The sequence below is a fragment of the Cebidichthys violaceus genome, unplaced genomic scaffold (genome assembly GCF_023349555.1).
Source record: "Cebidichthys violaceus isolate CVI_PGR_0920_01 unplaced genomic scaffold, fCebVio1.0.p SCAF_7, whole genome shotgun sequence".
Taxonomy (NCBI): Eukaryota; Metazoa; Chordata; class Actinopteri; order Perciformes; family Stichaeidae; genus Cebidichthys; species Cebidichthys violaceus.
The window spans coordinates 4,960,460-4,973,585 of NW_027176927.1; the positions used below are offsets into that span (position 1 = coordinate 4,960,460).

At 38.5% G+C, this 13,126-nt stretch overlaps 2 protein-coding genes across 3 annotated transcripts; one reads left to right on the plus strand and one right to left on the minus strand.

Moving 5' to 3' along the window:
* The first annotated feature begins 559 nt into the window (after positions 1-559).
* Positions 560-3,088, plus strand: rbp5 (retinol binding protein 1a, cellular). The gene is made up of 4 exons (XM_068735287.1): positions 560-960; positions 1,323-1,507; positions 1,809-1,910; positions 2,738-3,088. Exons 1-4 carry the CDS (start codon positions 885-887, stop codon positions 2,789-2,791), a joined length of 417 nt encoding a protein of 138 aa, XP_068591388.1. The 5' UTR covers positions 560-884; the 3' UTR covers positions 2,792-3,088.
* A 243-nt stretch (positions 3,089-3,331) lies between these two features.
* On the minus strand, positions 3,332-13,049 carry LOC137890924 (tumor necrosis factor receptor superfamily member 5). 2 transcript variants are annotated; one of them, XM_068735284.1, is made up of 10 exons: positions 12,519-13,049; positions 12,277-12,390; positions 11,966-12,091; positions 10,133-10,279; positions 9,927-10,020; positions 9,277-9,353; positions 6,925-7,032; positions 5,892-5,942; positions 5,382-5,543; positions 3,332-4,275 (listed from the first exon to the last, which is right to left on the minus strand). In XM_068735284.1, the coding sequence occupies exons 2-10, from the start codon at positions 12,344-12,346 to the stop codon at positions 4,094-4,096; spliced, it is 1,017 nt and encodes a 338-aa protein (XP_068591385.1). In that variant the 5' UTR covers positions 12,347-12,390; positions 12,519-13,049; the 3' UTR covers positions 3,332-4,093. The 2 variants fall into 2 exon arrangements, with proteins under 2 accessions (XP_068591385.1, XP_068591386.1); XM_068735285.1 differs by having other exon boundaries at positions 12,277-12,402.
* Between the last annotated feature and the right edge of the window lie 77 nt (positions 13,050-13,126).

Below are 13,126 nucleotides of genomic sequence, written 5' to 3' on the forward strand. Positions count from 1 at the left end.
CCAAAGTTTATGGGCTGTTAAGTCCCAGTAATACAAATATATATATATATATATATATATATATATATATATATATATATATATATATATATATATATATATATATATACACATACATAATCAATCAAGTTGTTGTCTTTTAATAGCTTTGCTTAGTTACACTGACATTCTGTGAATGTTCTTTCTCTTTGTGGGGGTCACCAGAGCTTTGTGTACATTATATAGCCTAAACCTGAATGCTCTGCTATACCAAATTGTGAGAAAACGGAAAATCCAGAAAAAGTATTTCCTATATTTTAAATATACATTTTCTGGCACCAGTATTTTGTATTTTATTTTAATACATTTATTTGAGGGGTATTTTGTAATTTGTATCAAAATACATTTTGATGTATTTTTGCCCATCTCTGACTGTTAACACACTGGTCAGCTCCCAGTATAAGTACGCACTCAAGTCTGTAACATGCACGCTCAATACATCCTCACTCCACCCACCACATGTTTTAGGGATCCGAAGCACCGCCTCTGAACTGAACCCTCTGAGTACAGCGTTACATGAGTGAACCTCCCCCTGAACGTGGTCCTGCAGAAAAACTCCCAGCCTCAGTGAGTCACAGCTGACTGCTAACGATTTCATAAATTCAGCGCAAGTCTCCACCCGAGAGGACGTTGACTGAAGACAGAAACACTGTGCAACGGTCTCATTTTACGCGTCAAAAAGCCAGGCGTTGTCCAGAAACGTTGCGTAAGTGACACTGATATCAAACAAGGTGTCAACAGATCTGCTCTGGGGTGCAGACTTGACTCGAGAAGAAAAGAAAAGACAAAGCAAGGAGGAGGAAAAGTAGACATTTCTGCTCGTCTGGAGTTTTGGAGGGAACAAAATGTCTAAACCTAATTATTCCGGGACGTTTCATATGGTGGAGCAGGAAAATATGGACTCCTACCTCGCAGCTTTAGGTAAGACTTTGACAGTTTTCACACAGCTGTAACGCCCTAAAACAAATCATTTTTATTTATTAAACACGTTCAGACTTTTGTTGCCCCTTTATTTTGATACTTGTGTACTTTTATTGATTTGATGCTTTGAGTTAATCGTTTTCATCAATGATTTCATAATGTGGATCATCTTCATTTGCAGCTGTACATTAGTGAAATTAAATCCCCACCTTGTCCTTTTCATGACCCCAGACCCCCCTCCCCCCACACACACACATAGGGTTGTATTCACTCTGTGACAAGACAAAGCTCCCCTTTTGATAAAGGAACAATAAAGTATAGCTCATGTTATATTAATCCTATTATTAATCATCTTCTCTCAGATATTAATTTTGCCCTGAGGAAGATTGTGTGTTTGTTGAGGCCCTCAAAGGAGATCGTCCATGACCCGGCCACAGGGTCCATGAAGATCCGCACTCTCACCACCTTCAAGAACTTCATGATGGATTTTACTATCGGAAAAGAATTCACCGAAGACTTGGGACCAGTGGACGGTCGTACTTGTCAGGTGTGTGTTGTTAATCTGAATATAGATATGGACTTGTTCGGACATGTAGATGGGCTTCCCGATATAATAGATAAACAGTATCATAACTTGTTATACAAGTTTGCTTTGTGTGTTGGAATCTCTGCCGAAAGTCAACCCACCTATACTGCTGTGTTTTTGTACAACAGTTGAGGTTCCACACCCATTACAGTGTACAAAAAAAAGATAGAAACAGTCACCCTTTTGCAATGAACAAAGACTCATGTGAGCTGCTTTACATACTAATTGCACGCAGTAACACAACATGTCTGTCTTCATGCAGACTACAGTGAGCTGGGAAGGAGACAATCTGATTTGTGAACAGCGAGGCGAGAAGGAAGGACGAGGCTGGACACACTGGCTGGAGGGTGACATGCTGCATTTGGTAAGGATGTATAGGGATGGAGAGAAAGGGGGAAAATAAATGAGGAAACTAAAGGGAAAAGATCAAATTGATATGCTAAACATGCAAATAATACAGGGTTTGGAAGTCATCATTTCCTTATTCCGTTGCACTGCACTGCTTCTGTCTTTGTGGGAAGAAAAAGGTTTGTAGGGCTTGTTACATGCCTGAGGTGGGGGAAATTAGGAGCCTACAAAGGAAGGCAAACACAAAAGAGGCAGAAGACTCTTGAATGCATGTCTTTATAAAGTGCTACAATAACTCAGAACCAAGACAGAGGAGTGTTTCTTCTCGTTCTGGTTGTGAAAGAGTTGAAGCTTACAGATAATCCGTCAATGCTGATTAAGATTTCAAACAATCGCTAGTTTCTCACTAAATAGCTCTCGCAGGATTTCTAATAACTGTGTTGCAGCTGGGACAAAGCGTTGTGTTGTTTTATATTTAGGAGTGAATTGGGAAAGAAATGCCAGCGAGGATTAGGTTCTAAAATGGTGGATTTTAAAGGTTACACAAAGCAGGAGAGGGGACAAGCGAGAGCATAATGAAGAGTGAGTGAGGATGAGGGGGAGCTGGTGGAGGAAGGGGGGGGGGGGGGTGTCAAAGGAGGAGATAAGTGGATGGTGATTGAATGGGAGACGGATTACAGGGTCAAAGAAGGAGGGGGGTGGGGATGGGATTGTATTTTGGATACAATCCCAGGTTTGTGTGTCACATCAAAGGAGAGTAAAATATGTGATACACTGTCTTACAATTCATTTACACCCCCCTTCCCCCCCCCCCCACCCCATGTGGTCTTTTCCTCTCTGCAGGAGATGAGAGTTCAAGGCATCGTTGCCAAGCAAGTCTTCAAGAAGGCTGTTTGAAGTAACTGCAAATATGTTTTATGCAAATTTATTCTTAGTAGAATCTAGTTAAGGACTCGGTACAAGTCTGAATAATGTTTGTAGTCTTTTAAAATTCTAATCAACATTATTTTGAAATGTCACAATAAGACTGAATATCCCTTTAAAATACTGAAATGTACATGTACATCTTAACTGTCTGATGGTACTAACTGAAAAGAGAGCAGCTGAGCAGAACGACTTGTGTAAACATTCCCAACCTACTTCCTTATATTGCACTATCTATCTTCACAATGTTATAAACAAATCATTCATCCATCAGGCATCACTGCTGCATCTTTAATTCATCACACCATGCTCCAAGTTTTAAATGTTAGGTGTGTGTGTGTGTGTGTGTGTGTGTGTGTGTGTGTGTGTGTGTGTGTGTGTGTGTATGTGTCTTGCATTTGCACATTTTAAAAGTTTTATAGTTTACAAATAATGAAATTCAATGGTCAGAATTTGTATTACAGTATACTTTAAAAGATGGCAAGATTACAATTCTGTACCGGAATCAGTGTCTGAGGTTTGAACAGTATAAGTTTAATTAGATATTCTTTAAATTATAATTACATAACACACCATTTACAATAAAGGTTAAGCCAGGAACTAGTTAAACGAATCCCATGAAAAGACCACCTATAGGTAGATCGGTCTCGCAACACCCTGTGGCACTCAGCCCCAATCCTATTTGTCTGTAGGAAGGTGTAATTAAAAAAAATAATAAAAAAACACTTGGGACTTGCCAACAAATATTTAGTTTAACCTAAAAAAGGGCTCAGTACTTCTCTGAAGCGGCTGGACACTGTAGTTTTAAGCAATAAGTTACTAACAGGACTAAATAGAGCATTTGTAGGGGGCTATTTTCTGCTGTGGAATAATAAACATCAACAATTCATATTCACAGCAGCAGCATAAGCTACAGTGCCAATGTTCATGGTGATGAAGTAACACATTACCCACTTCAACAATGTGGCTCACTGATGTGTTTTTAATTTCTTTTGGCTACACCAGGCAACAGAGCTGCACAGGGATTTTAAAAGAATGTTTTTGTTCATTGTAAATGCGTCACAGAAATATCACTTAAGCTGAACTTCTAGTTAAAGTCCTGCAGGGGGCAGCAAACCGTCAGCCACCTTAAACTCTTCAGAAAGAGAGAAACCGTCTTCTGTTTTTAAAAAATAAATAGGTCCAGTTTAAGGTTTGAAAACTAGTTGCAGCATCCCTAAGCCGGAGAGGGACTCTGAGCTCCATCATTGTACGGTTGCAACAATATTTACTTGATTATGTCCCACACCACTCGTCCTCCTGTGGCTCTGAGTAGGTCCTGAGGAAGTTTCCAGTGCAGAATCCGGCACTCCCATTGATGTGGTTGGATTCAGTGAATGAAACTGAAGCCTTCAGTGGGGTTATAGGAAGGCTGCTGTCCACTCGTTCTTGTGTGTCGCAACTGACGGCGTTATCATCTGAGGAGGATAATGAATAAAAAAATCAATGTTCAGAGTGACCATCCTTCAAAGTAATGTTACATCGAACATGCTTTGCTCTTTATGTGATTGATGGCCATCTTAATGGGGCTGAAAGCTTTTATGAGAATGGAAAGTTATTATGAACTTGGCTGGAAAAGGGAATATATATTTTTTCATTCTAATATCCAGGTTGTTAACAATTTAAAAGAAAAAGTGTCTTTGATAGTGGGTTGAACACAACATCGACCAAAAGAAATGCCCCCTGTTGGTGTTTTCATGATGAGTTAGAGCGCTGTCTATTAAAGGTGTTGATATATAGTGACTGGGATGGCCACAGTTGATGATTCACATCATTTTCATATTCATCGAAGCCTCTGCATTCCTATGTTTCTCCACTTTTATTCAGGTTTCTCACCAATCTGTACATTTTCTTAATTAGTTCTTCTCAGAAATATATTGTAACAATGGCAGCAGACGACTACAAAGAGCGACAACTGGAAGAAAAAAAGTAACATTCTGAAACCACACATGACTGATGTGCAGGTTTTTGGAAGTGTTTTCCTAAATGCTGCTGCCTACATAATTTTATGTGTACAGTGGCGACAAAGAAAGTGTGGTTCTAGTAGTACTGGGTAGATTAGAAGTTAAAGTAGTTTGGATTAATGCATGACATCAAAATCATAAGCTTTCATTTATCATTACTCTACAATGTAAGGTCAGTCTTAAAAATGTGCTTTAAATGAGCATGGTAGGCAGCAATGCAAACATGGATACCCAAACTGACAGTGCCTACAAACAGCAGTAAAGCAGCACCTTGAGGATAACAGGTATGTGCTCAGTTGAATGACGGTATCGTCTGTGTACAACTGTGTGGGAAATATGAACTACGACTGGGGACTTTTGTTCCATGTCATACGCATTGACTGTATGGTCATACCCTAACTATCTCTCACATTTTCTGTCATCTCTCAACTGTCTCTTATAAAGACAGTTAAATAAAAGGCCAACACATGAACACTTTTATTATTTAATAGTGTAAAACGTGTGTGTGTGTGTGGGTGTGTGCACGTGCGTGCATGCAGCAGTGTACAAGGATTCAGCACCTGGGTTGAAAAGTGGTAATTTACAGCTTTCCACGTCGCTTTCCACCTCGCAGCTCTCTTGGCAGTGACCGTTGAGCTCTGTGAACGGTAAAGACAGCTCCAGCTGAGTGACCGGTGCTGCTAGGACCATTTCGACCAGAGAAACAGCAACACTGGAGTCGTCTGTCACATATAGGGCCAAAGATAAGCTCAATCAGTATTAATGCCACAGTTAATATCTACTGTTTTCGTTTGTCTAATTTGGAACATAGTACTGGTTATTCAAGACAAAATGTGTGTATGATCGGCCCATAGGGGGCACTATAATCTCTCAAAATCTGATACTCCTTTCTGTAGCACCAATAGTCATTGAAATGTGAAGTGTGATCCCTGTAAGTATCTGAACTTTGTAGGAAAAGTTATTTATATGTCTTCAATCATACATTAATACACTGTAAAATTCAAATTCACCACAGATCAGTGTGACTCCATATTTAATTGCTACTTTTCATATGTATCTGAAACACTCACCTCCTGTAGACTTGAAAGGGTGTTGTAAAGAAATCTTAGTTTTCTTTTTCTCTGTGGAAAAAAAAAGAGACTTGACTCACAGCAGTTACAAATGGTGTGAAGTTTTGAAGATGAAAAAAAATCATTAACTGTTGATATAAAACTTGTCAATGCAGCATCATGGCGTGGTAATGGCCCAGTATCATTATCTGTCTTGTCTAGTGTCCATGTGTTAAAATGTATCTTATTTTCTGCAATAATCCAAAATCCATTGGAAATATCCCATTGGCTTTTTGTCAAGGGAACCAGTACAGTGCTAACTTTCGAGGTTGGCCTTCGAAAATACTCCATCCCTGCACTACTCTATTATGTAAACTGCATACTGGAGTTTCAAACTAGTTGTGAAACCCAACCTTTTCTCGGTTTAATTTAATTTTGTATGTAATTTCCAGTATTGGCACATTGCTTCACTGGAAATACAGTAAATGTCAATGAAATACAACTGAACGTCAGTCAAAACAATCAGTCCTGAGACTGTACCACATGCGTAGGTACTGTTTCTCTGTATGAGTTGATGCCTATGAAATGTGCGTCACATTATACCAAATAATTGTGTCAGGCTGAATATGTACAGGATGTGGTTTTCTCATTCAGTTTGTCATGCTCGCCGAGCTTCTTTAGCATCACGTTAAACAGCTTCATACTTAACCTTTCTGGGTCATTACATTTCTTCTTTTGTTACACTTCTTTTTGCATAAATTAATTCTAGACCACACTAATTTATTTCAATTAATATAAAAAAAACAGGTATGTAAATTTAACCTAACTCAGATTTTAACGATAGATTGGCTTTAAAGGAAACACTGAGGAGGTATTTGTGACAGACATAAGCAGTGACCTTCAACTGTACACTATACACAAAGTAAGTGGTGTCTCACAGTTGTGCGTGTATTACCACTGTGTGGGCATTTGTTGACTCTTCGGGAAGACTTTAACCAAAGTGTGTGAAAAACAATGATGAAGCGCACCTACGCATGTTACACGTTGTACACACCTGCTTCGTATGATTTGCGTTTTGCCCTCCAGCAGATGAGACCAAACAGGATGAGTGCGGTCAACAAGAGTCCTGACCACAAGGCTGTGGGTAATATCCAGGGACAGTCTGATAAACAGAAAAAGGGGATTTTAGAGAGACCTAAATACATTTTAATGAGGTCTTCCTCCTGATTGCACACTGTAACGTCTCTTCTGGGAAGTAAAGAGGGAGTGTGTGACTACTGAATACCCCCCTCGATTCGTCATTAATAATATTGTAAGGTATGAATGAAATGACTGTGGCTATGAAAAGGACTTCATTTCTATTTAATTTCTATTTCACGCCGGTGTTGGTAATTTATGATCACACAAGAATGATGCCAAGACATACACTTATTAGTAATTATTATCAACATTTATAAGCAGTATGTAAACACGTAAGTGGTTTATAACACACTATAATACACCATAATGTAGTTGTATGGTGAGATTATTTAGTTATATACATTTCTAAGTGTTTACTAATGTATTTGTCAGCAATTATAACTCTCATCATGAAGCATCCATATCTAATGTACAAACTATTGATAAATGCTTGATAACACGTAAGATAGCTGTATGATTACACATTACTTTCAGTATGTTATAAAGCATTTATTAACTACTTATATGCATGTGGGTTTAAAACTGTATTAATGTGATTAACATACACATCTAATACTATAAAGTTATGTTTTTGTATACACCAGAGACATAGTTATAATAAAATTACATTAATAAACACTTACACATGTGCTTACTTCTGCTTACAACTACATTATAGTGTATTATGAACTATTAATGCTTTACCTACTACTCATCAATCATAAATAAGTGAGTGTTACCGTTGTCTCCTCAGCACCTGTGGCTGGAACAGATTTTTAAATTTTTCTTATTAAAACGTTTTGTTTCCAGGTACAACAGTGTCACAGGTAAATGTTCCACCTGTTAGATCTTGTAGTAGCAGAAGTTATATTGGTATTTAATGTTTACTTGGTTTGTTTCACTTATTTTATGACTGGATTAAACTGAGTAAACTTTTTCAGTCAGTCACTGATATCACAAGTATGAAAACGTTGCATACGTTATGTAAAGTATGTTTGGTTTTTTAACTGATTAAGGACAAACTTTAATCAAAATGTCTCTGATGTCTCAAAAAAATGACTAAATCCAATGACAATATTTGTTATTTATCTTTTTGATCTATTTCTGTAAAGTCCATTGAAGAAAGCTTAGCAGGGCCACAACATCCGTTCATTTTAGCCAAGCTAGCAACATGGCAGCATCTTAAAACAGTCCCCTTTTACCTGTCCTGTTTCTTCAGAGCACTGCATCCTGTTTTGGCTTCAACCCCGACTAATTCCCTCACATCCCTCCACTCCTACATTGGTATGCCATGGCACAGTTCCACACTTAATATTCTGTGTTTTGTCACTCACAGCATTCACTCAAACTTGACTCTTTTCCTTAAACCTACAACAATTTGTTGTGCCACTAGGGGCAGCAGAACGAGTTGTGACAAATTACATTTTATGTTGATGATATGGCAAATGTTTTAGCAAACAGGTGCTTATAACATACATTATTTATGGAGCAACATTATCATTCATTTGCCGTCATGTTTCTGGCCGCTTGGTGAACGTAGGTCCAGTATTCACTCTCTTTTTAGCTTTGATTTAGTTTTGTTTTGTCTCTGTTCTAGAGAAGCCTTAGGGAAATATCTGGCTCTATATCTACTAAATGCTCGACTAAGTCTGCCAGTTTAGTCACTACCTCTTGGTGGGTTTTCAAAGCTGCCTGTTTTGGCCAGAAATGCCACCATGACAGCCGTGAGAGTGAACCAAAAGAGTAAAATTGCGACCGGGAACAAGGCGTTGATACTCATGAGTCGCTATAAAGCTCAATAGATCCCTTTTAACATTGTCATTTATTGTTTTCTCATTGTCATTTGATACATTTTTGTTGTAAAAATATCGATAACGTCTGCTTTAATGTCTATTCTCATAAGGTGGTTTATAGCCAGTCCCGACAGAATCACCCCCATCTCCTGTCAGACACGTACTAACTGCAACAAGTGGCTTACATTACTCTCTTCGTTAGGAATGATTTTCGCATCTGTGCAACTTCTACTTCCTCTCATTTGGTCATATGACAAATAGGAACTGAAGGTCAACAGCAACTCACTCAGTCACGCAGGATAAGAGCATACTTGCACAAGTTATTTTTGTGAATTTTTTTTGTGACAAGTTGTGATTTATAAGATATAGATATAAGATCTAAAGAGATCATACACATTTGTAAAAACAGCCTTAATGTTAAAATGGAGACCTACGAAATTTGAAGTTGCCACAGATGGCGTCAGTTGTTTGGGTTCCTGGAGTTTTCAACTCTCTTCCGATGTTGTCACATCTGAAAACAACATACAAACCCAAATAAGTTTGTATCCACATAATGTGTAGTGTATCTATAACTAGGGTTGCAAAGGGTTGGTACATTTCTGGTAAATTTAAGGACATTTTCCAAGGGAAGTTAATCTCAGGAATTTACTAAAAAATGTCATTATGACATACATCATACCTTTTTAATAGTGAACTTATTGGGAGGGAAAACACATAAACATCTGAAATGGAGGAAGTCCATGGAGAGGATATGGAGGCCTGGGAGAAGTAGTTTTTGGGTTTTTTTTGGAGGGGGGCCACAGGGAATATTTTATGTTTGTCCCTGTACAACCTACTGAATGGAACATGTAAAAGCTCCAGAGAAGCTCAAGAAAAAGTTCCTACAGAGTGGAGGAAATATAGTCACAGAAGATGTGATGTGTATGTTTCGGGTTTGTAGACTGATAATGTCAACCCAAACAACATTTTTCATATCTGCTCTGACTCAATGGATGACTAATAAATGATGCACGTATTCCATCACATTACATACATCGACATCCTTTAGCTTAAAAAAAATAAAATAAAAAAGCCGCAATCTGACCTGGTATGTGTTTGACAGGCCGAGTGGATATCTGTTACGTTGCTGTAGGTTCCGTCTCGACACGGAGCACAGATTGTGTCATTAGTGCGAGTGGCTGCAAAAAGGAACAGATTTTTTCAGTTGCCATTTTGTACTGTGTTTTGTAAGGTGTGAATGCTTGCTGTACTGCATGATCATTTAATTTGCATTTTACAATGGAAGCTTACCTTGAACCTTGACCCCTTCACCCAAAGGGCATTGGGTCCCTTGCAGACAGTGTTCACAGTCATCATTGTTACAGTAGAAACCCGGCATACACCCGCACACCGTATCCTCTTGAGCTGTACAGTCCTTTACTTTTCTGTGATTGTTATCTGAAAGAGTCAAAGAAAGACAGGAGGGGTCAGTCTTCTGTTGCTGCTACTGAGGTCTCTCCCATTTTTGTTTCTTTGTGTGTAAACATTTGGTCCCTGTTAAGGATAGAGCAGTGGTAGAAGATATACTCCATACTTTTACTTTAAGTAAAAGTAGCAATGTCACAATGTAATAATACTGTATTACAAGCACAAGTCCTGCATTCAAAATGTTACTTAAGCAAAAGTATTGGCATTAAATTATACCTAAAGTACCAGAAATATATGTACTATTTATGCAAAATGGCACATTTTAGAATAATATTCTATTACTGGATTATAATTAGGGATGCATTATGTGTCAGCATCACTAACGTTGCAGCTGCCAAAGCTGGGGCAAATTTCAGCTACTTTTTGTACTGCTGGGTAGCTTAATCCACTGCAATATATGATAATTGATTAGTTATTTATACTTTGTATTAATAATCTGCAAAGCAACTACTGTTGTCTAATTAATAGTGGAGTAAAAAGTATAGTAGTGTAGAAGTTTAAGGTAGCATAAAATGGAATGCCAATTTTGAGGTACTTGTACTTGAAGTACAGTACTTGAGTAAATTCACAAAGTTACTTTCCACCACTGGGAAAGAGTATAGGCAGACTATGAGACAACATGTCTCTTGCAACAGACACGTAAAAGGCCCCCCACAGAGAAGCAAGACATTAGAAGAGACAAAACAGCCTCAAAAACAATGAGACAAACATTGCTCTAGTTGTTTGGTGTTTCTGTAGTTGTTTTAAAAAATAAATAAATCATTTTATAGTTGCTTTACAGTCGTTTCACAGGGCCCCATTCAGTTATCCATCCATGGGAAAGATGGTCCTCTGATACAGACTTGTAATTTTAGGCAACTTAAATCAAATTGACTGGACTTGTCTTGAGAATGAATGACAATGTTTAATTTTTAACAAACTGTTTCCATTTTTCATTCCATGCTGTAAAACATTTTAGGCTGGTTCAACATTTTAAACTGGTTCAACTTGAAACAGTAAGCCCACTGCCTTTGGAAATATGAGTTAACAGAACTGAACTTGAATAATTATTTCAGGTTCTTCTCAATAGTTGGGTTTAACTTTTTGAAGATCACAATTTCTTTCCAGTTACATTCTCATTTGACACCCAGGTTTTACAGCTGCCTGTACTGCTGATTTGTACCAGAGTTAGAGCAAAGACAATATGTGAGACTCCACCCAGTAACGTGGTTAAATTAGAAGTGTATAGGGTTATTACTTTCAAGGTTGAAAAAATAAACCTACTCCACACTGACAGGATCATATTTTAATTTCTAAGCTTGTTCCAGCTCTTCACTGAAACTATGTGATGTTAACACTGAGTGAAATATTTAAATCAAAGTTTTTCATTTCAGCCTGACATTCTTGTATGTTTCAAAATGTAAAAGATTGGCTACACAGCAAGTTGCGTAACTACTGACCCCACTGGTAGTTTAGAGGTTTAATGAGAACAAAATGGAAAAGAGGAAGATGTTAAAAAAAAGTGGATGTGATGCTGTTCACACAAAGAAAAAATCTATACTCTATATACAAAGACAGCAAGGGGGAGAAGAGGAAGGAACTGTTTGTGTTTGCAGTACAGAAGAAATATGTGTGTGTGTGAGCGTGTACAATACTGTATGTGTGCATGGGACTTACTGGAACTGCAGTCCTTGCAGACGTGACATTTAGGCAAGTGATTTTTTGTGGCTGTGTACCGACCACGTCCACAGTCGTCACACTTGGTTGCCTTTGTGGCATCACACTCGGCGAGCATGTACTGTCCTGAGAGAGTTGAGAAAACAGAGGTATACAGAAGAATTTGATGTCGGGCTGTAATGCAAATACAGTGTGTGAGGAATGCTGGAACGCTGAATAAATACTGTGTTGTGGTACACAGTTCTATAAAGAAGTTTGTCATCTAACGAGAAAAGATAGTTAAGATAAGTGACTTTAAGATGGTGACTGACCTGCAGCACAGCGACCACAGCATCTCCCATCTTTTGAGTACTCCTCACTTGTGCAATTCATATTAGCCATTTGTTGCCCATTCGATTACAGTCCTCCACCTGTATGTAAAAGATCTAAGTAGAAGACTACAATGACAATCTTTCTTTACACTCTTCCTTGAAACCTGCTCACAACATTTTGAAATGACAGCTATTTAATTATCTTAGCTCAAGGAGCAACATTCAAGGTGCAATCTCTTTACCCTTTCTGCGATTCTGACTATCTTTACTCTTTTTCTGCTGTCTGAACGGTCTGTGACTACATATGTGTTTCCCCTTCTAAGTCTTGCCTTACCCACTTCTCATGTCTTTTCTAATCCTACACAGTGGAAAACCCCAGTGACCCTAATCTGCTGTTTTCCCCTCCATGTCTCTCGCTCTCTCTCTCTCTCTCTCTCTCTCTCTCTCTCTCTCTCTCTCTCTCTCTCTCTCTCTCTCTCTCTCTCTCTCTCTGTCTCTTTCTCTGTGTCTGTCTCTCCTCATTTCCTTCCTGCCCTCTCACTGCGAAGTAAGCTGTGTGTGTGTTTCCGTATAGCTACAGGACCAAATGCTGATTTTGGCACTCTTACTGCACATAGCAAAGCAGCACAATGAGACATTTCCTCTCTCCACTACACCCTTTCCTTTCAGTCCATCGCCATTGTTTCCACTGAACCTTTGTCCCAGTGGCGCAGGCATGTTGCTGAACTATAACTGCAAAAGAGATTTTGCAGTTAACAGTTGATCTAAAAGAGTTTTGGCTCGGTCTGTCTTCCTGTCATCCCACTTACCAGCAGTCACTCCCTCGTTACTGGAAAACATACAAAAACAC